Source organism: Trichosurus vulpecula, chromosome 2 (assembly GCF_011100635.1).
Source record: "Trichosurus vulpecula isolate mTriVul1 chromosome 2, mTriVul1.pri, whole genome shotgun sequence".
NCBI lineage: Eukaryota > Metazoa > Chordata > Mammalia > Diprotodontia > Phalangeridae > Trichosurus > Trichosurus vulpecula.
Window position 1 is genome coordinate 39,097,691 of NC_050574.1, and position 25,655 is coordinate 39,123,345.

Sequence of the window (25,655 nt, forward strand, 5' to 3'; positions counted from 1 at the left end):
CCAGTGGGAATGAGATGGGACTCCCTCCATCCCAGCTGAGGTCTAGTTGGCTCTCCCTGGGCCACCCACGTCCCCTGAGACACAGAGGGCTAGGGTGGGAGGGAACAGTGAGGTAGGGCCCTGTGTGGGAAGGACTGGGGATGGGAAGCAGACACACGGTCCCCTCCCCTGGCCCCAGATCCCTCTATCCTGTGCGTAGGCTGCGGGCTTGGAGTGTGGCTGAGGTCCTGGGTGTGGGGAGGGAGGAAGGGGGAGAGGGCAGGGGACTGGAGGGCAGGGAGGAGAGGGGGGTGGCTCAGGTGCCAGGGGTGAGCTCCTGAGGTAAGGTCTCCTCCAGCTGGAAGTGACCCCTGGGCTGAGCGGCATCTTCATCCTCATAGAAAGAGAGCAGGGAGGCGGAGCCCAGGGCTGTGGAGGGGGCAGGAAGGGCAGTCAGCCAAGCCAGGAACACTCTGGGTGGTCTCCCTGCCTCAATCTCCCCTCATTTCAATTGATCCTCCACTCACTGCCAGCATGGTCTTCCCAAAGGCCTGACCATGCCACTCCCCTCCTCAGCAGACAGCTATGGCTCCCTATTACCTCAACAATCAAATATGAAATCCCCTGTCTGGCTTTTAAAGACCCCGACAACATGGCCCTTCCTACCTCCCCATCTTATACGCATTCACCATCCAATGACACTAGTCTCCTAGCTGTTCTGGGATCAGGACCCTCCATCTCCCAGCTGCTGGGGCTTTTCTCTCTTCCATCTACTCCATATGTATCTTGTATGAACATGCTATATGTATCTTATTATATGAATATGCATGTATCTTGTATGTTGCCTCCTCTATTAGAATGTAAGAGATGACATTGTCTAGGGTCACCAGGGAGTTTGGAGGTGTTGGGAGGGTCTGGATGACTGCCCTGAGGGTGAACAGCACAGCTCACACTTTATCCATCGGTCAGTCAACACACATGTATGAAGCACTTACTATGGGTCAAGTGCTGGGGAAGCAAAAACAACTGCACCCTGGGTGTACCCCACAGAATCCCAGCATTAGCAGGAAGCTTCGAGGTCACTCGAATGAGAGGCACATTGGCTTAAGAATCAGACCTGAGTTCAAATCTGGCTTTAGACACCTACTAGCTGTGTGACCCTGTGTAAGTCACTTGACCTCCTCTGCTTGGGTTTCCTCATACACGGAGGGGATGAGCTGGATGGCCTCTGATGCCCTTTCCAGCTTTGAATCCTAAAGTCTCCCAGGACAGGGAACCCACTGTCTCCTGAGATAGCTCACTGAGCCATGGGATTAGGATTAGGATATCATTCCTTCTTCTGAAGGAATTTGCCTTTATGCAAATCCCCCCTAATTGCTCCTAGCCAAGTCTGATCCTCCCTGAAGACAGATCATTCAGACTAAAATTCCTTTTCCGGAATCCACTGACCCACCCAAGCTTTCCTGGGCCCTTGCTGAAATACCCCCTCCTACCCAGAATGCCCTCACTCACCCATGGGCTCTTCAAGGTCCAGGAGCCTGGTGTCAGCATCTGGTTGGGTGCCAGGGGTGGCCTCACCACTCAGGAGAAAGCTCTGGTGGAGAAGTGCAGAAATCAGTCATCGCTCCCTGTGGCTCCCAGATCCACTGCTTCACCTCCCTACCTCCCGTCCCTCCCACGGCGACCCCTCTGTTCCCTAGGGGCAGTGCAAAACAGGAAGATTCCACTTTCTGAATTAAAACTTGGCCTCAGACACCTACTAGCTGTTTAGTCACTTAACCCTGCTTGCCTCAGTTTCCTCATCTGTCAAATGAGCTGGAGAAAGAAAAGGCAAACCATTTTGCCAAGAAAACCCCAAACAGGGTCACGAAGAGTCAGACACGACCGAAAAATAACCCAACAACGACAGCTCCATTCCCAGAGCCCTGGCTGACTGTGTGATGTTTTTGCCTTTCTTTGTATCCCCAGTGCTCAGCACACAGTAGGTGCTTAATAAATGCATGTTATTCACTAACTGATGAGGCCAGCCTAGCTGTGCCCTGCACATGGCACTTCATCTCCCATTTCTGCACCGTTGCACAGGCTGGAATCCATTTCCTCCTCCTCGACAGAATGTCTACCTTCTTCCAGAACTTCGGGACCACTTTCTCTGAGGAGGCTAGTGCCCCTCCCTCAACCAGTAACTCTCTGAATATCTTGGGTGCTGACTTCTCTCTGCACAGGCATCTTCTCCCAGTAGAATGAAGGCTCTTATGGAGTTGGGGCTGTTTTAGGGACTTTTGTAGCCTTACTAAGAGCTCAATGAATGCTTCTTGAATGAAGCATTAAAACAGACAGAAATAAAACAAAGAAATTCACAGGGGGACACGAACTGGGCCATCTTGTTCCTGTCTTTGACATTTAATACGCAGTTTCATCATCGCCATCATTGTCGTCATCATGGCTAGCCTTTACAGAGAGCTTTAAGATTTGCAAAGCACTTTAGAAATATTACCTCCTTGGGTCCTCACAACAACCCTAAGAGGCAGGTGGTATTATTCGGCACTTTTCAGATGAGGAAAGTGAGGTGAACAGAGTGCCTTTCCTGGGGTCACCCAGCTAGTAAATGTTTCCTGACTGTGCCCCTGGCAGCCATGGTTTATGCTCCAGGTACCAAGGGTCCCACCTGGGTTTCGCACCTGTGTCACAATGAGGCAGCAGCAGAGAAGCTGTCTATATGATCATCTTCCTAGCAAATATTTCCAAGGAGATTTCAGGTTTGAGAAGCACTTTGCATGTATGACCTCATCTGAAGCTCACAAGGACCCTGGGAGGAAGGTGCTATTATCATGCCCATTTCATAGACGGGAAAACTGAAGTTACATGACTTAACCATGGCTGTGCAGCTAGCACATGTCAGATGTGGGACTTGAACCCAAAGCTCTCCTGACTCTGTCTAGTAATCTTCACCCTCCACCGAGGAAACGTAAAGCTATTGGTGGCATATGGGAAGGAGTTGGGGAAGGTCAATTCAGATCCTAGTCCATGATTCAACAGCTGTGGAATTTTCTCCCTCTGGCCCCCACTTGCCTTCCCAGTCAAATGAGAAGGTCGACTTGAAGATCCTTTGATTCTCTCTCTCCAGTCCCCCTCCCTCGATGGATGCCCCTATTCCCCAACATACCAGGCTGAGGGGCGGCAGCAGAAAGTGTTCTGGTGCTGGGCTGGGGGATCGCTTGGGGGGCTTTGCTCCCAGGGCCTCAGCCCCGCTGTCCTCCAAGCTCTGGGGCAGGGTTCTGCAGCAAAAGGAGACAGAGAGTTTAGGACCTGGGAGATGGGCACAGCATCAGACACCAGCACTGGGGGACTGCAATCCTTCCCTCACTTCTGCAAGGAATCTTTTAAAAATTTATTACTTAATTTTCCCCCAGTTACATGTAAAAACAATTTTTAACATTTGTTTTTAAAACTTTGAGGTCCAAATTTTCCCCTTTCCTCCATTCTCCCTCCCCCCCATTAAGAAGGCAAGCAATTCATCGTGGAATCCCCCCTGGCAGGTAAGTTTTTTGGCAAGGAGTCTTTTCTGAGCATCTCAGCCATGCCCAGCCCCAGATCTGTGCTAGGCACCAAGAGAGGAGAGAAATCTTGGTAAAAAGGGCTTCTCCATTTAAGAGATCAGCTGTCGTTCATGACCTTCGACATGTAATTAGACTGGAAGTTCCTTGAGGTCAGAGACTACCTTTGGACTCTTTGTACCCTCATCGCTTAGCACAGTGCCTGGCATATGGTGGGCACTTAATAAATGTTTACTGACTGATTAATTAAGGCTTTCTCCCATGTGGTCACTGTCCTTTGCTTTTGAAGACTAAAATGACATCACTACGTTGGAGTCAAGGTGCAGCGGCTGTGGCTCATGAGACGAATATGAGTTTGGAATGCTCTGGCACAGATTGGGCATAAATAGTCCATGGAGTGGAGATGTTTCATTTGAGCTACTGCAGTTCTGCTTTGCCCATAGAGCACAGCGCCATCTTTGATGAGAGTACACCATGTTGGACGGTTCTGTGTCAGTGCTTCCCATGCCTGGGTCACTGTCACTGGAAAGGACATGGTGTTCCTTCAGGCACATGTAATCTCTTTGAGGGCAGGCCCTCTTTCCCTTTTGGCTTTCTTTTCCTATCACTTAACTGAAAAAAAAGACATTGCTTGGCACACAGTAGGTATGTATGAAATGCTCACAGATGGATGGTTGAACATTCTCATAGACTATCTAAAGGGTCTTGTCTTTGGCGAAGTGATACTCAACATTTCTGTGTCTCTTTTGAATAAAGGCATAGGAATAATGTTTATGTGCAGATGCCACACAACTCTGGAAGGCAGAGCTAAAACTGGAAAGCTGAGTCTGGATCCTAGAATGGGCCCACAGGCCCAATCTAAGACGATCAAATGGAGTGGGAATACATAAAAACATGTACATTTTGGTTTTTAAAAAATCAACTTCACACAACCTAGGATGTACAAGTGTGGGGAGAGCAGGGCCCTAAAGCTCTGCCCCCAGGAAGTCAGACTAACTTCACTTTAAAAGGGACTGGACTCTCAGGCTTTCTCTATGGGGCTCCCAAGCCCCACAGGACTCGATGGTTTAATGGCTTCTAAACAGAAATAAAAGAATATAAAAAAAAAAAGAATTGAGATTATTCTCAAGATTTAATGGCTCAGGGAGCTAAGGTTCTGCCGCTAGGGGTGGCTTCCTGGTCACCTGAGTACCTGGAGTGAGGAGGCATTCCAGCTCACCCTGGACCACCATGGACAGCGCTGAGTCTGGGGAATGGGGCTAATCTGAATCATAAGGTGTTCCTGATAAATCTACTCCCTGCGTGCTCCAGCTAAGAAAACCTCCTTCTGTTCACTGTCAGCTCTCCTCCAAGTATTTCATTTCATTTAATATCACACAGAATCAGATCAGAACCAGGTCCAACAAAAGGCAATCTCTGAATACAGGCTGATTACATACAGAGCAATGAACTGTTCATTGGAGACAGTGTTGAAATGAGTGGAAAGAATAGAAAGTCTGGGCAAGGATATTAGCCTGCATGACTGTGGGCAAGCCTCCAAACCTTTCCGAGCCTCAGTGTACTAATCTGTAAAATGGACTTAATATTTGTACAGTTGGTTTAAGGAAGTGCTTCTTAAAAAAAAAGTCATGTTTTAGCTGTTTAAGTTATCATCATTATAACATTACTTCCCTGCTGTGGCTCCCTACTGCCTTTGGGACAACGTACAGACTCTTCAGGCTACCTAGCATTCAAGGGTGACCACATTCTGGGTTTCAGTTACTCTCCACCCTTAGAACCCACCACTTTATTTGACAAACTCTAGGTTTCAGTCAAACTAGTATATGTGACATCTCACGATTTCATCCTGTCCTCTACCACCTCCATGCTCTTATCTAGCGCTGTACCCCCCACCCCCTATGCCTCTTCCCTTCCACCATCTGACAGCCTTCTCCTTCCTTCACATTCCAGACTCAGGACCTGCCCGGATCACCCACTCCTCAAAGGGCCCTCCTTCTTCCTCCTCAGATTCTCCTAGAACATCTGTTCTTTTTCCTCCATTCACATTCTACCTTATATCACACACATTTGTTTTTATGCCATCATGATCTAGCTCCCTAATAGATTGTGTCTGACAGCAGAAAAAAATGGCCATCATTTTCCATTGCTGTACCCTCAGGATTAAGAGCAGGGCCTTGTATTTAGGGATGGAGACTGGACCTGAGATCTCCCAGATGAAGAAACTCTCTTTACTAATGCAGATTGGCATCTTCTCTGCAAATTACAGTCTTGCAAGAGGTGCCTGGGGGTGCTGAGAAGTCAGATAACTTGCCCAGGGTCCTACAGCCTATATGATAAGGCAGGATTTGAACACAGCTTGGCTCCAAGGCCAGCTCTGTATCCACTCTGCCCACAGAAGGTTCTTAAGAAGAGCTAATGTGATCTCAGGATACACTAACAGAGGTGGAGGGGAGGGAGGGGGGAAACAAGCATTAATTAAGTGCCTACTGTATGCTGGGCACCAAGCCAAGGGCTTCACAAATATTATCGCGTTTGATGTTCCCAACAATCCTGTGAGGTAGGTGCTTTTATTACCCCAATTTTACAGATGGGGAAACTGAGGAAGGCAGCGGCAAAGTCACTTGCCCAGGGTCACACAGCTAGTAAGTGTCTAAGGTTCTATTTGAACTCAGGTAGGTCCTCCTGACGCCTGGCCCAGTGCTCTGTGCACTGTGGAGCCCCCTAGCTGCCTCTGGAAGTTGTGCAGCTTCCAGGAATAAGGAGGGTGTCCTCTGAGTCTAACCGTAGCTGGAGGAGCGGAAAGTAAGGAAACAGGCATTTATTAAGCACCTACTATGCGCCAAGCACTGTGCTAAATGCTTTACAGACGTTATCTAATTTTTCCTGCATTTACAGCTTTTGAAACATGCTGGAGAGCTTCTAGACATGGGTCTGTGAACTTGTGGTCATCATCATCATCATCACCATCATCATCATCATCATCATCACCATCATTGTCACCACCATCATTATCATCATCACCATCATCATTATCATCATCATCATCACCACCACCACCATCATCATCATCACCATCATTGTCACCACCATCATTATCATCATCATCGTCACCACCATCATTATCATCATCATCATCATCATCACCACCACCATTATCATCATCACCATCACCATCATCATCATCACCACCATCATCATCATCACCACCACCATTATCATCATCACCATCACCACCATCATCATCACCACCATCACCATCATCACCACCATCACCACCACCATTATCATCATCATCATCATCACCACCACCATTATCACCATCATTATCCTCACCATCACCACCACCATCATCATCATCACCATCATCACCACCACCACTATCATCATCATCATTATCATCATCACCATCATCATCATCACTACCATCACCATCATTATCATCATCATCATCATCACTACCATCACCATCATTATCATCATCATCATCACCATCATCATCATCATCATTCTGATGACTGTATTTCAATATAATTTGCTTCCTTTGTAATCTTCAGTATTTGATACTATGCATTTAACAATGTGATTCTGAGAAGGGGTACCTGGGCTTCGCCAGATTATCAAAGGGACCTAGGACCTGAAAAAGGTGAAGAAGTGGGCATCTTTAGCCTGGAGAAGAGTCTAAGATTTAGAGGGGGATGTGACGGCTCTCTTCAAATACTGAATTAAAAGTTCTTGGCATGGAGGGAAGTTGGGGAAAAACAGATTTAGGGTTGTCATCAGGAAGGATGTCAGAGCAAGGCCAAAGGCCTCTCCACTCAGAGAATTTCAGGTGGCAGCTATTGGATAACTGACCACTTGGCAGGTGAGTGATGCACACTTGTGGGCTGGTCTGGAGGGTGGTCCTGAGCCCCCTTCTAGCTCCAAGCTTCAATGTGGAAGCTTTCCCTAGACCCTCTTCATTCCAATACTGTCTCTATTCTGTCTATAGCTTGCTTTGTATATGTTTGCTTGCATGTTATCTCCCCCATTAGATTGTGCCCCCTCCTCAAGGGCAAGGGATTGTTTTTTGACTCTTTTTGTATCCTCCGTGCTTAACACAATGCCTGGCATATAGTAGGTGCTTAATAAACGTTGACTGATTGATTGCTGAACTAAATGGGACAAAGACTGGTGGGCTTCCTATTAGCAGAGATTTCTAGATCACAAGATTTAATGCCAGAAGGGAGACCCTGGATGGTATCAGGTCTTACCCATCATCCCCTATGACTCATTTTACAGATGAGGAAACTTAAGCCCAGAGGGGGAAGAGACTTATCCAAGGTCACATAACATCAGAAGGCAGGACGCAGCAAATGGCCAGTGAGGGCCACAGATGGTGAGGGATGGGGCACCACAGAAAAGCGGACTGGGGGAGCTCAGAGGGAGAGTCATGTTTAATAGAAAGAGCCCTGGAGACCTGGGCTACAACCTTGGCTTTGATACTTACAAGCCATGTGATCATGTCCCTTGATTTCTCAGGGCCTAAGCTTCCTCATCGGCAAAATAGGGATAACTATACTTATTCTCATTTGTCCTTCATTCTCCAAGGGAACCAGGACATCAGGAAGGTGACATCATGACTTGCAAGTGAATTGGGTTTAAGTGAGGGAGGGCTGTGCAAAGTCACCAGCCTCACTCTCTCCTCCAGAGCCATCTGGGTCCAGTGGCCAGATACAGATCAGGACAACTAGATCAGGATGGTCCCAGATGCAGTGGGAGACCTTGGCCTTTTTAAGTTAAGGCCTTTAACAAGTCTGTTTGTCTGAGGCAACACCCATTCAGTGATTAAGGCTAGGTAAGAAATGAGGCTAAAAATGGCCTCTTTTTCCTAGTCAAAAAAAAAAAAAATCAATCTGGGAGGGGAAGGCCTTCAGGGTTTCTGGCCAAAACAGAAATAATTGCTATTTACATTCAGAGCCCAAACCACTAAACAGGGCTTGGGCCGGGACCTATTGTTGGCCAATCAATGAGCCAGAGTGATTTGGGTTGAAGGCATGGTCCTTAAAAAAAGAAATCTAGCCTGTACATCCTAGGATATTTTGTGAGGTTTTAGTGATCAAAATTTATATTCCTTAGGGCAGAGCACCAACCGGTAAGGGTACGGTTTCCTATGTGGATAGAGGGAGAGGAGGGAAGGAAGGAAGGAAGGAAGGAAGGAAGGAAGGAAGGAAGGAAGGAAGAAAGGAAGGAAAAGAGGAAAAAAGGAAGGAAGAAAGTGTGCATACCCTCTGACCCTGCAAAACCACTTCTAGAGCTGTATCCCAAAGAGATCATACAAGTGGGAAAAGGACCCAAATGTACAAAAATATTTATAGCAGCTCTCTTTGTGTTGGCAAAGAATTGGAAGTCAAGGGGATGCGATCAATTGGGGAATGGCTGAACAAGTTGTGCTATATGACTGTAATGGAATACTATTGTGCTATAAGAAATGAGGAGCAGACAGACTTCAGAGTAACCTGGAAAGACTTACATGAACTGATGCTGAGTGAGGGGAGCAGAACTAGGAAAACATTATACATGATTACAGACACACAGTATCTGTAAGGACTAACTTTGATAGACTTGGCTCTTCTCAGCAATGCAACATTCAAAGACAGTTCCAAAAGACTCGTGATGGAAAAAGCTATACGTATCCAGAGAAAGAATTACACAGTCTGAATGCAGATTGAAGCAAACTATTTGCTCTCTGTTTTTTTTTTTTGTTTCTTCTTTCTCATGGTTCATTCCATTGGTTATAATTCTTCACAACTTGACTATGGTGAAAATAAATTTAATGTGAAAGTATATATAGAACCTCTTTTGTATTGCATGCTGTCATGGGGAGGGGTGGGGGGTGGAAATTTGGAACTCAAAAATTTGTGGAACTGAGTGCTATAAACTAAAATTAAAAGTGAACTAAAAAAAAGCAAAAAGGAAGGAAGGAAGGAAAGAAAAAAGGCAAGGAGGAAGGAAGAGAAGAAGGAGGGGAAGAAAGAAAGAAGGAAGGAACAAGTGGATTGTCCAACTACAACTGGCTAGTTTGATTTGATTTGATCCCTACCCTCAGGGAACTTAGAATCTATTAAGAAGGGAAAACACAAGCACAAACAACTATAATACACATTATTAGGAACACAAGATTTAGAGTTGGAAAGGATGTCCAACCCTCTCATTTTACAGATGGGGAAACTGAGGTGGGCAGGGACCTTAGAGGCTACCTAGCCCAACCTCTTCATTTTACAGATGAGGAAACCTTGGCAAATAGGGTTAAGTGACTTGCCCAGCGTCCCTCACCTAGTAAGGGTCTGAGGTCAAATTTGAACTCAGGTCCTCCTGACTCCAGGCTTGATGCTCTATCCACTATGCAACCCAGCACAGGGCTGGAATTTAAATTGGAGTCCTGTAATTCCAAATCTAGGTCTTAATTCTCCCTCCTTCCCCATCCCTCTATACTCCATTGCCCCTCACCTCTTCCGAGCTCCAGACTGGGAGCTGGTATCTGTGGGGTCTCCTTCTGTAGGGTGGCTCTTCTGGCTCAGGCGTGGGTCACTCCCCCACCGAAGCAGAGGAAGAGACTCTGGGGGTCGGGGTGACAGGCCGTGGAAGCTGCGAGCGCGGGGGCGAGGGGTTGCTCCTGGACGCCTTCGAGGGGTCCTATAGGGCTGCTCACTGGTGTTGAGCTGGAAGTCATCGTCCATGGAGATGTAGGGGGCCAGCATCTCTAATTCTAGTGCCTCGATGTCCTGGGGAAAGGAGAAGGAGAAGCCCATGTAAGAGACCCTCCTCCTTGTAGCTTCTTGGCCCTGGAGTTGAGACAAGACCCTAGGAAGCCAACCACATCTGGTCCTGGGCTTGGGGAGACCTACAGTCCTTTTCTTCCTATGGCACTGTCCCTTTCACAAGTCACCCAAAAGAATGTAGGACCCCACTTCTAGAGCTGGCAAGGGTCTCAAAGATGATCTAATGATTCTCCTGAATTTTACAGATGAGGAAACTGAGGCCCAGAGGTCAAGACTTGCCCAAGGTCACACAGGTCAGAGAATCCTAGGAGCATAGATTTCAAGCCAGGAGAGACCTCAGAGGCTCTCCAAAGCCCAGGTCTCCCAATTTACAGATGGAGAAACTGAGAATGACTCTGGTCCTTAGTAACAGAGCTTGGTTTTGAACTCAAGCCCTGATTCCCGATTCTGAGATCTCAAGCTGCATCCATCACGGAAATGTTGATCTTTGGGACCGAACCCCAGATCTGCTGCCAACTGAGGTCTTGTGAGACCCTGAAACGCTCCCTTCAGCTCTCTGGGGGGCAGTTCTCTTCCCTGGAAGTAAGGATGATGCTGATGCCTGAAGCGCCCAAGAACCTCCCAGTGCTATTTGTGAGGCCTGGACAGATCCATGTCCTCCAAACAGCCCTTATAGTCTAGGTACTGCAGGGATCATCACCTCCATTTTATAGGTGAGGAAACTTGGATAGCCGAAGTGACTTGGCTGGGGTCATGCAGGACTATTACAGGGCAGGGCTGGGATTCCAGCCCAGGAGAGGTCTGGACCTCTCCACTCAATCCAGCTACCTCTCAAGAGCTCAGGAGGAAGCAGAAAAAGGCTCTGAGTGGACAAAAGAGCTGTCACAAAGCCTAAGTATTTCTCCTCAGAGGAGCAATCCTCATCACATGGAAACATTGCCTCCCGCCTTGTACGCAGTGCTAACAAGACTGGGAGTGTGGGATGGGGATGCCCAGGAGATCGGGAACAGTAAACTGAAGAGAGAAAAAAAGCTGCTAGAGACAGGCACTCGGAAAACAGCAAGATATGTCAGCCAGGGAGGGGGGAGAAAGTACAAAAAAACCCAAGAAAGCAGGCAGAAGGGCAGAATGTCAGTCCCCGAGGGCCTCAAAATTACAGGACAGCATGATAACAGAAATGCCATGGGCCATAACAGCAAAATTGTGGCCTATAAAGTCAGGGAGCCTTGGGGTCCAAATCCAGGACCTCTGAGTTGGAAGGGGCCTTCAAGGCCATCTCTGATAAAGAACCCTCACTACCATAACCCTGATAAGAGCTCAACTAGAATTCTGCATGGAAGCCTTAAAAGATGGGGAGCTCATTACTTCCCTGTGCCATTCTCATTGTCTCATGATCACAAGCCCAAGCTAGCCTCTTTGCCACTGTCCCACTGCTCCTGGTTCTCCACCCTCAGGCCAGGCAGAAGGAGGCTAATTCCCCCTCCAGAGGACAACTCTTCAGGTGCCTGGAGGGCCCGTCCCCCTGAGCCTTCCATTGTCCAGGCTGAAGGTCCCTAGTCCCAGCAGCCTAGGAAGCCGGGGGCTGGGGGGGGGGCAGTGAAATCCTGACTCTCCCACTTCCTCCCTCTGTGGTCGCCCTCACTGGGCCTCAGTCTCTTCATGTGTACAATGAAGGGGCTGGATGAGATGAGCTCTGGGCTTCTCCAGATGTGGTCTGAATGACCCTGAGCCAGTCACTTTATCCCTCTAGTCCTCAGTTTCTCCATCTGTAAACTAAAGGTCCCAGGCTTGATGGCCTCCAAGGTCCCTTCCAATTTTAAATCTGTGAATGCTGGGTAAGGCACTCAACAAATGCCATCTCTATATTGCTACTGTCCATACTTTGCAGATGAGAAAACTGAGGTTGAGAGAGAGGCAGAGATTTGTCCATTCAGGGAAAGGAAAGAGGCAGGGGCATGACAGCAGAGCATTGTCCTATGCCAGCACCAGTCTTGACCCTACCTGCTCCACGTCCAGAGTTTCCACAGCTTCCAGGGTCTTGCCAAATCCAAACATCTTGTGTACGTTTTCCATTTCCAGGAGGAGGTCGTTTGGGAGATCTGCCTGTGGGCAAGATGGAGATGAGGTGAGTCCAGAGCTCTATAAAATCTGGGCACGTGGGACTAAGTCATGTCCAAGGCCAGGCCCATCTCTGCCTCCCAGACGGGACAGGAAGCCCAAAGTCCAGCCAAGAGTGGAGAATGGAAGCCAAGCACCAAATCAACGGTGGGGGAGGTGCCAAGCCTCCGAAGGCATAGACCCCAGACAGCCCCACCCAAGAGGTCAGCAAAGCCCCAGTGTGGGATCAAAGGGGAGCACCCACGAGTGCATCATTCAGTAATGGAAGCTTTGGAAATGTCTTTTTCAGTGCACTTGATAAACATCATCAGCAAACAGAAATATTTCCATGTACAAAGAAGAAGAGAGAAAAAAGATTGCTCCTGAACCTGGGAAACTCAAGGTCAAAGGCTCTGGGGGGAGGGGGCTGAATGTCTAAGGTCAGCTAGCTCAAAACCTGAGAGACCAAGCCTTGGTCCCCTGCCGTGGGAGTCAACTATTAAGGATCACTGATTCTAGACCTGGGACCAAGGAATCCCCTTGGCAGGCAGGGAATCAGGAACTTCAGGGATGGGAGCAGTCAAAGGTCAGAGAGGCCAAAGGTTAGAGGGTAAGTCCAGATCCTGCCCTGGGTTAAATATGAGGGCGTGGGAGAGTGCACCAAAGCAATGAAGATATATGAGGAAAGAAGATCCTAGGGACATATCATTTAGAACTGGGAGAGACCTTAGAACAGGGAATGTTAGAGGTGGGAGGGCCTTAGAACAGGGAATGTCAGAGCTGGGAAGAACCTTAGAACAGGGAATGTCAGGACTCGGAGGGTCCTTAGAACAGGGAATGTCAGGGCTGGGGGGCTCCTTAGAACAGGGAATGTCAGGGCTGAAAGGCCCTTACAACAGGGAATGTCAGGGTTGGGAGGGCCTTAGAACAGAGAATGTCAGGGCTGGGGGGGCCCTTAGAACAGGGAATGTCAGGGCTGATAGGCCCTTAGAACAGGGAATGTCAGAGCGGGGAGGGGCCTTAGAACACAGAATGTCAGAGCTGGGAGGGGCTTTAGAACGGGGAATGTCAGAGCCGGGAAGAACCCTAGAATAAAGAATGTCAGAGCTGGAAGAAGCCTTAGAACAGAGAATGTCAGAGCTGAGAAAGACCTTAGAACATGGAATGTCAGGGCTGGGAAGGCCCTTAGAACAGGGAATGTCAAAGCGGGGAGGGGCCTTAGAACAGAGAATGTCAGAGCTGGGAGGGGCCTTAGAACAGGGAATGTCAGGGCTGATAGGCCCTTAGAACAGGGAATGTCAGGGTTGGGAGGGCCTTAGAACAGGGAATGTCAGAGCTGGGAGAAACCTTAGAACACAGAATGTCAGAGCTGAAAAGAGCCTTAGAATAGAGAATGTCAGGACTGGGAGGGTCCTTAGAATAGAGAATGTCAGAGCTGGGAGGGTCCTTAGAACAGGGAATGTCAGAGCTGGAAAGAGCCTTAGAATAGAGAATGTCAGGACTGGGAGGGGCCTTAGAACACGGAATGTCAGGGTTGGGAGGGCCTTAGAACAGGGAATGTCAGAGCTGGAAGAAGCCTTAGAATAAAGAATGTCAGAGCTGGGAAGAGCCTTAGAATAAAGAATGTCAGAGCTAGAAGAAGCCTTAGAACAGAGAATGTGAGAGCTGAGAGAGACCTTAGAATAGGAAATGTCAGGGCTGGGAAGGCCCTTAGAACAGGGAATGTCAGAGCTGGGAGAAACCTTAGAACACAGAATGTCAGAGCTTAGAATAGAGAATGTCAGGACTGGGAGGGTCCTTAGAATAGGGAATGTCAGAGCTGGGAGCTCCCTTACAACAGGGAATGTCAAAGCTGAGAGTAACCTTAGAATAAGGAATGTCAGAGCTGGAAGAAGCTTTAGAACAGAGAATGTCAGAGCTGGGAGAGACCTTAGAACAAGGAATGTCGAAGCTGAGAGAAACCTTAGAATAAGGAATGTCAGAGCTGGAAGAAGCCTTAGAACAGAGAATGTCAGAGCTGGGAAAGACCTTAGAACACAGAATATCAGAGCTGAGAGGGGCTTTGGAACATGGAAAGTCAGAGCCAGGCACTGTGCTAAGCACCTTTCAAATATTTCAATTGATCCTCACATTGCTTTACAAATATAAGCCATCATTTGCTAGAACAGAACACCCAGAAAAGCAGCCCTGGAAGGTGTGGTGACTTGGCCCAGAAGGCCTGCGTACCGGGGGAGGGCTTCGAGGATGCTCTTTGGCTGGGGGTCCACTGGGGGTAGCAGCAGTGGCAGTGGCAGGGGCAGCGGCAGCAGGGGCAGAGGCGGCCCCATCCAGGATGGGGCTCAGAAGGTGGCGAAGGTCTGGGCTGCAGAAGCGGCGAGGGTCAGCAGCCAGAGTGGCCTCACTCAGAGCTGGGGGCTTCAGGAAGGCAAGGATCCTGGGACCAGGGATATCTGTGAGACATGTATTAGGATGGTTACATGTGGTGGGCTGGGGCATCCAAGGGGCCACCCCAGTGATCCCGACTTTCATCAACATATATTTTCTGAGCAAGCATTTACTGTGTCAGGATGTTGGGGGTTTTTCGGGGAGGGGCAGGAAGCTGACCTTCATATTGCAGGGGACGGGGAGGAGATAGAAACGCTGGTCTGGTGTTTGAGAATCAAGGGAGTGAGCTGCCTAACCTAGCCGAAGAAACAAAAATCCTGTAGGCTAGGAGAGACTCTAGAATGAAGGTGAGGGCTCATCCTGAAGGCTGTTGGATCTTGGGTGGAGGGGGCTGAAGGGATTGGGGAGAGGGCATTAGGGGCTATGAAAGCCTGGAAGCCTTCTTGGAGGAGAGGATAAGTGAGTCCCATTGGCACACAGTGAGTGTCAGAGGACATTCTAGGCAGGGATGGGGTGGAAGCTGGACAGGCTAGGCTTGGAAGCTTAGGGATGAGGAAGAGGAGATGGACCAGATACTTGGCTGAGTGGGATCATAGGAGCCAAGGAAGTGGGCAAGGATCAGAGGCTGGCATCCAGGAAGAGGCGGAAAGGGATAATGCCAGCACATGCAGAGGAGATGATGTGGAGAAGGTGAGACACCCCGTGAACCTCCCCTCCTCCCTTCGCCTTCCACCCCCATACCAAAGCCGTCTCCGGGACCCTGGGGGCTCTTCTCCGAGGGAGGCCCCCGTTCGGCAGGGCGGGGGGGCCGGCGGGTTGGCTGCTCCGTCTGCTCCAGGGATAGCACCACCCCAGTCTCCTCCACCCGGCTGGGGGGGGCAGGATGGGGCAGAGGGGGCAGGGTGTCAGGGAAGGGAGATCATGACTCTTGTTCCCTGGAGGGCCACCCCGACCAGTCTATTATAAAAATTGCCCCGGGGTGATATCCCAGCTCCAAGGTCCCCAGGGCATAAACTGGCAGAAAGAGGGACAAGCTTCATACAGAACCACTGAATCCCAGAGCTGGAAGAAACCATTAAGTCCAACTCCCTGTATTTTACAGATGGAGAAACTGAGGCTCAGAAAGGGAAGGTTTCCCAAGAGACAGTAAGTCAGGGGCAGGAGGCAGGATTTGAACCCAGGTCACCTGCCTTCCAGCATAGGGATCCTTCCATTATAAAGATCTCAGCCTTTGTCAGCCCTCCTCCCTCCTCCCCAAGGGGTAACAGTCCCTTCCCTTGCCTGGCACTGACCTCAGAACAAAGTGGACACAGACAACACTCTCGGGCTGGGGACCTCGGCCACCTGAGATCACTGTGGCCTGGGTCTGGGTCCAGAGATACCCTCCATTGCGGGCCAGGAAACGATACTGCCCCGTCACAGCCTGGCCCTTGCTGAGCACTGGTGAGGGTAAAAGGCAGAGAGGGCCAGTCAGGTAGAGGGGGGATGGGCAGCCAGGGAGGAGAAGGTTCCCAGACTGGGGCTGGTGGCTTGAGGCCAGGGCTAAGATCCCCTGGGTGGAGATCAGGGTGAGGGGAGGGGCCGACTCACAGGTGTGGATGCTCTTGCTGACAGCCTCAAAGTCCAAGGCATGGATGTACTCATAGGCTGAGCAGCCAATCAGATCATCTGGGCTGTATCCTGCCACTTCTGAAATCCTGGGGTGGAAGAACATGGGCCCTGTCAGTTCTGGCCTGCTCCAGACCGGAATCTTGGGAATGGGGGACAGGCCCATGGGGAAGGAGGGAAGAGGACAGGAGGATGGGGAGGGTGGAGAGGAGATGGGGGGGTTGGAAGGAAAGGGTCTGAGTAAAGAGGGAGAAATGGGGAGACCAGAGGAGAAGGAAAGAGTGGGGATGAGGGCAGCCTAAGGCTATTAAGAAGAGGAGAGAGAAGAGAAGCCTCGGGTTCTGCATGGGCCAGCTGGGACACAAGGCAGACCTCTCATCACAGTAGGTGAATTTCATGTCTAAGCTGTGCCGGCTGAGGAAGGCCCCTCGTCCCAGGGGTGGCTCCAGGCTGCTGGGGTGTGGGATGGCCTCACAGATCAGGACCAGACAACGAAGGGGTGGCTCAGGGCCAGACCCCGGCCCACTGCCCGCAGAGGGCTCTGAAGGGGGGGTGTAGGCCCGCATGTGCCCCGTACAGTGTAGAACCTGGTGTGGGGGAGGAGGAGGGATCAGCTGGAGATCGCCTGGGTCCTCCCTGCCACTGACATGCTCTTTCCCCAGCCTGCCCAATGCCAGGGGGCTTGTCCTGCTCTGCCCCTAAGCTTTAGGCTTCCTAGAGAGGTGGGACTCCATAGCCCCAGCCTCTGGCTCCCTGGTACTGCCCCCTCAGTTTCTCAGATGGGCCCCCTGGTTTTTCCCATTTTCCCCATACTTGGGCACCTGACTTAAAGATCATAGATCTAGGGATGAAAGGAGTCTCAGAGGCCATTAGTCCAACCCCTCTCATTTTACAGATCAGTAAACTGAGTCCTAAAGAAAGGAAGTCACAGAGGGTCCCCAGAGAGGGCCCCACTCCAGTTTCTCCAAAATTTTCCCCTAGGGTGCTCAGATCCCCCTTCCTCCCTCCCCACCATTCCCTAGCCCCTCACTTCCATCTGGGACTCCTACCCTTCAGAAACCTCATTGTCCTAGATTGAGTCTCCTGAAATGCATGCCACTGTCCTCAGTTCTCGAGTCTCCAAACCTGGGTGCCTGGATCCCCCATTCCCAAATCTTCTGAGACCTTTTCCCAGGGACTCCCAGTTGCCCAAAGCTCCCTCTTTGCCCAGGCTCCCCATTTCCCAGCCTCTCCTGGGCTTCCCAGATCCACAAGGACCCCCTTCCTTGTCCCTGGAGTCCCCCACCTTCCAGGTGGCAGCTTTAAGGTTGAGGGTCCGCCCGCGGCTTGTGAGTGTGCTCTTCATCCGGAGGGAGAAACTCCGCTCCGTGGGGGCCTCCAGTTTCTTCTTGGATAGGCCTGAGGTGGGGAAGAAGAAGGCATTAGGTCTAGGATCCCTCCCACAGGGGCTGATCCCCAATTCTGCACCATGCAGTTTTAGGCCAACGGCTTCCTGAGGGCAGGGCTGGATCCCCCTCCTTGAAGACAGGCTCCTCCAGGGACCTCCCCACAGAGCTGGGAGGGACCTCCGAGGCTATCTATCTCACTGCAGAAGAGGCCCAGGTTCAGAAAGGCTGGGATTTGTTCTAGGTCACACAGCTAAGTATCGGGGGAGGATTTGAACCCAGGGCCTCTGACTCCAGGACCAGTTGGCTTTTCATTTTACCAAGCCCTCAAAGTTTTGTTCCCTGCCCTGCCCTCCTACTCCCAAGACCCAGGGAGGGCAAGGAGGACCCTTCAAGATGGGCCTCGCCAAGGGCAAGTCTTAGGGTCCCCCATTGGTATGGCATCTCCTTGGAGGCAGAAAGGATTCTACGCTGGGGGATGGGGTCAAACATGGCCAAGGCTCACCCTGCCGGGGGGTCAGAACATCTTGAAGTTCCTCTTGGTCACAGGGATGGACAAAATCGAAGACACTGTGCCCAATAAGCTCTAGCTACAAGGGGAGGAAGGTGTTTGAGGAGAGGGGCTCTGATGGCTTTCCCCAACCTCAGGACCCCTCCCCCTCCCAACCCTGGAGACCTGCTCCCCCCAGTTCCCTGCCTATCCCCTGCCTTCCATCTCTTGACTTCCTGTCCCCCAACTTCCCTTTCTATAGCCTGGCTCTAGATAGCATCCCTCTGGGGTTCAGCACCTGTCTAGGGTCATCACCCCCAACCCCCAGTCTCAGGTAGATGAACATAGACACAGGGGCAGAGAGAAGCTCAGAGTTGAAATGAACCTTCAGGGACATCTCATCCAGCCCATTCCTGAACACCACTTCCTTAATAACATCCAGCCTCTGCTGGAATTCCTCCAATGATGGGGAGCTCACTACTTCTCAGAAGCTGAGAAAGGGAAATGTTGGAAAAGAAGAATTTTTAAAAAACCAAACCCGCCCACCCTGTAACATCAACTTGCTGTGTGACTTTGTGTCACTCCCTTGCTCTTTCTGGGGCCCCCATTAAAATGGAAGGGTACAGATTCAATGATCTCTAGGGACCCTCAGAGCTCTGGGCATCTCCTAGTATATGGCCCACATGCCCGTCCCAGTGGTAGCAGCTCTCACTTGGCTCAGGCCTAGGTGTTTGCTGACATTCTCAGACAGATAGGCCATGTCCCCTTCAGCTGTCAGCACCATGACAAAGCCATCCAGGGCCTTCAGGTAGCATGCGTCCAGTGGCTCCCCGGACCCTGCGCCAGCTGCTGAAACCTCACTCCAGTCCCCTGGAAGGAGAGGCACTAGTTAGGCCCCAGGAGCCCTGCCTCTGTCTGGGAGAACTTAGAGCTTATAGCTCTGCCCAGAAGGCTCCAAGGAGACTGGTCTCTCTGGGCAAGGTGTTGAGGAGCACAAGGTTATCAAGGGGGCACAATGGTCTCTTGGCTGTGTGTGGGTGGGGGAGAGGGACTGCTCAGGAGACAGAAACTGAAGGGAAAAGGGGAAGAGGCTTTCCCAGGGCTGCCCCCAGGCCAGGGTTTCTGAGGGAAAAGAAATGTCTATGGGGCCCTCCCAAGCTGGGGACCCCTCCTGCCAAGGCTCTCACCTGCTGCACACAGGCGGTGCATTCGAAGGTAGCTAATAGTAAGACGCATGATGGAAGCCTTGTCCAGATGGGCACTGACCCCCCGCGCGAAGGGCAGAGTGTGAGCCAGTTGGTATAGCACCTCGGTCTCCTGACTCCGGCGGCTCCGGGCTGCATCCCGGGACTTCTCTTTCCGAAGTTCTGTGTTGGACCTGCCCAGGAAATGGGATGGGGATGGAATGGCATGCAGCTTCTGCCCCGTCCTCACCCCTGAAGCTCTCTAGCCTCTCAGACCCCAAGGTCTTTGCCCAAGACCCAGGATCTAGGCACAGAGGAAGATCTGAGTGGGGAAGCAAAAAGAGAGGGGAGATTGCAACGTCCCTCTGGAGATTTTCCCAGAGGGCTGGGAGTCAGGAGACCTGGGATCAATATTTGTTCTGTCATCTTAGGTCCTTCCCAGCTCTGACATTCCTTGTTCTAAGGGCCTTCCCACCTCTATTATTCTATATTCTAAAGGCCCTCTCAGCTCTGGCCTTCCTTGTTCTACCCCCACCCTTCCAGCTCTGACATTCCCTGTTCTAAGGGCCCTCCCAAGGCTGGCATTTTATACTCTCTGTTCTACGGACCTTCCAAAATCTGATGTTTGACTTCCTTCTACCCCCACACCACTACCTGTCTCCGTTCCAGTGCATGCCACCTGGATTCCTGGCTCTTCTCCTCCTCTCTGCTTGTCCACTCTGCTCCCTGACTCCCTTCCCCCCATCCCTGCCTGGCCCCTTCCACACCCTAACTTATCTGCTGTTTACTAGACCAGGAGAGGTCCCCGGGCTGGCGTTGAGCCAGGAGACCCTGGGGAGGTCTAGAGGCCCCAGAAGAAGGAGTTAAAGGTCTTGGGGGGAGGGGCGGGGGAAGAGGACAACTCTCCTGTAGGACCCAGGAGAGGCCCACACTCTCTTTTGCTCCTTTTTAGCAGAGCCAGAAGCTGGAAGAGCTTGGAAGACCTACCCCCATGGCTGGGGGAGGTGGGAAGTGGCCTGGCTTAGCAGACAGAGGGCTGGACATGGAGTCAGGAAGGCCTGGGTTCAAATTCCACCTCAGCCATTTACTATCTATGTGAGGTTGGGCAAGTCACTTACTCTCCCCCAAACTCAGTTTCTTTATCTGCGAAATGGGGACAAGAGGAGCCCCTTTCTCACGAGATTGTTGTGAGAACCAAGCGAGATAATGGCTGCAAAGGGCTTAGCAAATCCTAATATACCATGTAAGTGTGCGCTTTTGTCATCATGCTCGTCATCATCACCACTATCGCCCCAACCCCCTGTAATCAGTGTGGCCAAAGAAACTTCGAAGGATCTTCGAATGAGTTTACATCATTGGATTTCTGCCTGAAAAAGGCCTGGGCTCCTATCTAATCCGGTCTCCCCACCCACCAAGTTCACAAGATGGGGAAACTGAGACCCGGAGGGTAGGAATAAATTGTCCATGGTTACAGAAATAATATAGAAGCAACAGCAAAGTGAGGGTGGCAAGCCTGGTCCTCAGAATCTGAAAATCAAGGGCTCTGCACGCTGAGGGGACCCCGGGGTCCCAACGTGGAAGCGCTGCTCTCAGTCCTGCCCCAGGAGCCAGGGTACTGCTTTCCTCCTTGGTCCAAGAGGGGGGACACTGCCTCAGAGCCGGCAGCAGGGCAGGCCGCAAGGGAAAAAAAAATACCTCTTTCCCACTGGTCTGGGATTACTATAGAAAGGGGGTGGGGTGGGGGCCTCCCCTAGCCTGAAGTGGGTGGGGCTGGGAGCTCCAGCTGGCTCACCCTCCCCTCTGCGGTGGGCGGCCAGGGGGCCCCCAGTCCTGGGAGGACATTCTGTTCTGTTCTGACCGTTTGTTTTCCTGCCCAGAGGGTGGGGGTGGGAGGGACAAGCAGAGTGGAGGGGGGCCCCAGACAAGCAGGAACAGGGGAGTGGAGGACGAGAGGAGGGGAAGAGGGAGGAGGGAGGAGGGAGGAGGGAGGAGGGAGAACCTAGGACAGCAACAAGAGCTGGAGGCCCTGCCCCCTCTGGCAGCTGTGGGCCCGGCAGGGAGGAGGGGCACCCCATAACCAGAATTAGACAGGCTGGGAGGGATGGCCCGATAAAGGGCTGGATTGGCAATCAGGATCTGAGTTGGAACCCTGGCTTAGCCACCTACTTACTACCTGAGAGACCTTGAGGAAGACTCTGTACTTCCCAGGCCTTAATTTCCTCATCTGTAAAATGGGAGTGGGGGGAGACGAGACTGGAGACCTGGGGTGGGGGGGAGAGGGTCAAGCCATAGTCTTGGCCTCAGTTTACCCCCTGGGGTAGGGACGGAGGAGCTGGGCCTGGTGGAAGCAGGGTGGAAACTGAAGACCCCCAGGGTCGCTGGGAGGGGGATCCCAGAGAGTTGTGTGATCTTGGACAAAGGCATTTACTGCCTGGAAATCTTATTCTCCGCTTCCTCTCTAAAAAAGGAAAACAGTAAGACCTGGGCTAGCAAAACACAGTATCTAAGTAGAAGATGGTTGTGGAGAAAGAAAATACATTGTAACCTCAGTGCGGGGAAGGAAGTGGGCCCACTTGGTCTCTGGGCTGAGATGTCTTCCAGTTCTGATAGTCTGGGTTCTCAGGAGCCTCCCAGCTTGGCCATGCCATGTTCTAGGTTCTCAGGGGCCTCTCAGCTTGGCAATGCCATATTCTAGGTTCTCAGGGGCCTCCCAGCTTGGCCATGCCATGTTCTAAGTTCTCAGGGGCCTCCCAGTACTGATATACCATGTTCTAGGTTCTCAGAGGACTCCCAGCACTGACATGATATAATCATGGTTCTCAGGGGCCTCCCAGCACTGATATCCACATTCTAGGTTCTTAGGGGCCTCCCAGCGAATCTCAGCACCAGATTAGAGGTGCTGCTGAGCTCGTCACACTCACACACAGGGCCCTGAAGGTGGCCCCCCCATCCTACCCCAGAAGCTCTATCTTTACGGAGGTTTGAGAGATTTTGTATTCCCCCCAAGGGTTTGGGTCTCCCCTCCTGGGCCTATCCTGAGTCAGTGGCTGGATGTCAGTAGCTCTGAGCTAGAGCATGCCTTCACATGGACCTCTGTGTATGCATCTACGCATCCATGACTTGGTGTGGGGGTGGGTGTCTGGGTCCATCTGGTCAGGGAACCCACCCATCCTACTGTCAGCTCTCCCAGACACTCCCCTTTCTGCCCCACCCTGGCTTCCTCTCTTCCCCAGGCTGGCCGGTCTCCCTGCCTGGCTCCCAGCCTGGCCCTTCTCCGCCTCTTTGGCCCTGTGCCCAGCTGGGACGTGCAGCTGGGGGGGCCATCGCCCTCCCCATGTTCCAGCTGAGAACAGGAGGCGGGGTCAGGGAGGCCCCTGGCAGAGGCCAGGGAAAGGGGGGAAGGGCAAGGAAGGGGTTGCCTCTCGCTCATCCCCAAACAAGGAAAGACAAACCCCCCATACAGAAACACAAGAGTTGGGGCAAAAGACGAGTGAAAAAGTGGGGGGGCTCTTCATAGTTCTAAGCACCAGCTGCCCCCTGGCCTGTGGCCCTGAAGACCAAGGATGAAAGGCTGAAAGGTGGGTGGGGTGGGTGTTAAGCTGACTTCCTGGGGCCCAGGAGTTTAGGGGGTCCTATGCTACATCCTAGTCCAGACAGTTGGGAACCACTAACGGGTTTACAGAGAATACCCAAAGTGTGGGGTAGGTGCCCTAGATACCCTTACAGTCTTCCTGGAGATGGGCATATCACCTCATCCCCATGGAAGGGGTTAAGGGAATCCGCAGGCACATCCTTTTCCCAGCATCTCAGGAAGAAGATGGGCACCCCAGGGGATCCCCATCTCCTGGGCAGTAGCTCCTCCTCCCAGCAACCAGTGCCAGGCCAGCCCCCTGGGCACTGTGCCCACAGGGGAGCCCTTCACTACATCCCCCTCCCCACCCAAAGAAGGTAACTATCATTCAGAAGAGGGAGGGAAAATAGAAAATAAAGGGACCACCAATCCACCCACCTCCCCAGGGCCCACTCACCATCGCTTGGATCCCCACCACTCGGGGCAGGCTTCAGGACCATCCCTGGTCTCCTTCCCCCCATGTTGGTGCCTGTGCCCCCAATCCCCATCCGTCCAGGGGGCCAAGGCTGGGGGTAAACAAAGCCAGAAGAGAACAAGCCGTTCCTGGCCCTGAGTGCGAGTTGTGGGTGGGTGGTGGCAGCCAAAGGGTAGGGGAAGGGGGGGGGCGGATGACAGGACAGGAAGGGGCTGGGCTCTGGGGTGGGTTGGGGGGAAGAGACACCCCAGCTCAGCCAAGAGGGAGGGTGGGTGGGGCTGCACCCAGCCAGGCGTGGGCGCCCAGGGGAGGAGCCAAGTCTGCCTCCCCCCTTCAGGGGGTGTTCCCTGCCAGGGTGAGAGCCAAGGCTCAGGATGGGGGGGGGCGGTGGACAGTAGGGGCGGGGATGTCTACAACATGGGAAGAGATCTAACCAGGCCAGGAAACACAGTGGGAAGAGGTGGAGTCTGGAGAGCCCTAGAACCTGGACCCCCTGGGGAAGCTGCTGTTGGCACCAGGTACCCCACTATCTGGCTTAGGGCACACCCATTCTGCTGCACCTGCTATGTGATAGAATTAGCTTTGAGCAATCCCCTCCCAACTCCATTGTCCCCAAAGAAGAGGCTGACCTGGAGGAACAAGGCAAGGCTCTGCCATCTACCTCCAAGTCCGGGATTTCCGAAATTCTTATGCCTCAGCCTCCCAGACCATAGCTCGGGGGACCAGGAATGGGCCACATCCCTGACGCTAATGGGGTTCTTTAACTGCCCTCCACGGGATCCCAGGGAACTGGCCCAAGGGTCCCCACAAACCCAAGGAGTCCTGGAGCCTGCCTTGCCTTTCTTTGGGAAAGCTGGTCGGAGGGGTAGGGGTGGGGTAGAAAGGTGAGGAGCTTGGTTGAAGGAAAGGATATTTTGGTCTTCTTGGCTCTAATGGGGAAGATTCCAATCTTCAACCCTGATCTGTTCCCTCATGGGGTTCCCTGACAGCTGTTTAAAGGGACCTAACCCTAACTACAGAGGGTGCCCAACTATCAGCCCCCTCCTCTAGGGACTCCATTCCTAGGATATTTTGATCTAGGTGGAAAATGGGAAGGAGGGAGCCTCATCCTTCCAGGTAAGTAGGGGACGTCCTGAGTCTTCCCCCGGGGGTCCCAGGGAGCTGCTCAAAAGACTGTTCTGCAATTCCAAGGGGAGCCGGATCTCAGCTCCACCCTCAGCCACTCCAAGCCTGGGACGTTCTAATCTGAGGGAAAGAGGCGATGACTTCACCCCTTTAACTCTAAAGGGGAGTGAATCTCCCCTTTTGGGGGTTCCCAAAAGACTGGGAAGGGTTTGAAACGGGGGTCCCCATCTCCAACCGGCCCAGAAGGGGGCGCACCTTGACCAGGGTCTTCAGGAGTTAGGGTAGATCGATCTTGCGCACCCTGGGCGCTACAAGGGGGCAAGAGCAGCCTCCAGGGCACCCCCTCCCCCCAGGGCTTGCCCTCTTCCCATACCTGGATCTCTGCAGCCCTCGATCCATGGCTGCCGCCGCCACCAACGCCTCCGCCGCCGCTGCCTCCACCGCCTCCGCCACTGCAGAAGCTGCGGCCCCGGGCCCCGCCCCCTCCCCTCCCGTCCCCTCCCTTCCCGAGGTCCCAGGCGCCCCCTCCCCAGCCCCGCCCCTAGTGCGCCCCCCGCTGAACCATTGGCCACCCCCCGGACCCGGCTTCACTCTGCCTCGGGGATTGGCTACAAGGAGAGTCATTCAAGAGTCGGGGGGGGGGGGAAGAAACAGAGGGGGAGGGGGCGCCCCTCTGTTCCACCCCCATCCCCCATTCCAGTACAGACACACCCCCTCCCCCAGCTCGCCTGCGTACCTCTGCCCGTCCCACTTCCCTCTCTGCGCCCCTCATCCTTTTCTTACTTCCTCCATCCCGCTCTACTCCCCCAACCATTCCTTGGCTTTCCTACCTCCCTCAAACACCCCAACCCCTCTGCGCCCCCAGTCACTCCCACCTCCCTCAACTCCTGAAACCCTTCTGTGCCTCCCAACCCCTCCCTAGCTTTCCCACCTCCTTCCATCCCACTGATTCCCCAGGTCCTCCTCCTTCATCCCCTTCTGCTCCCCCAAACATCCCCACCTCCCTCGAAACCCTCTTCACTCCCAACTGTCCGCAACCCCATC

The 25,655-nt window shown here is 52.2% G+C and overlaps 1 protein-coding gene across 1 annotated transcript; it reads right to left on the reverse strand.

The window, feature by feature from the left end:
• On the reverse strand, nucleotides 1-25,010 carry HIF3A (hypoxia inducible factor 3 subunit alpha). The gene is made up of 15 exons (XM_036746012.1): nucleotides 24,985-25,010; nucleotides 19,444-19,634; nucleotides 18,969-19,126; nucleotides 18,272-18,356; nucleotides 17,667-17,779; nucleotides 16,754-16,968; nucleotides 16,364-16,470; nucleotides 16,066-16,213; nucleotides 15,515-15,642; nucleotides 14,615-14,838; nucleotides 12,293-12,394; nucleotides 10,020-10,294; nucleotides 3,143-3,254; nucleotides 1,492-1,573; nucleotides 1-408 (listed from the first exon to the last, which is right to left on the reverse strand). The coding sequence occupies exons 1-15, from the start codon at nucleotides 25,008-25,010 to the stop codon at nucleotides 296-298; spliced, it is 2,079 nt and encodes a 692-aa protein (XP_036601907.1). The 3' UTR covers nucleotides 1-295.
• Between the last annotated feature and the right edge of the window lie 645 nt (nucleotides 25,011-25,655).

Excerpts from the sequence above, each read along its gene's own strand:
- HIF3A (XM_036746012.1), bottom strand. The coding sequence starts at position 25,010 with ATGGATCGAGGGCTGCAGAGATCCAG. Across the intron at positions 17,780-18,271 it reads TGTTCTGACCCCCCGGCAGG|GCCTATCCAAGAAGAAACTG; the intron begins GTGAGCCTTGGC and ends TCCCCACCTCAG. Across the intron at positions 15,643-16,065 it reads TGTGTCCACTTTGTTCTGAG|CCGGGTGGAGGAGACTGGGG; the intron begins GTCAGTGCCAGG and ends TGCCCCCCCCAG.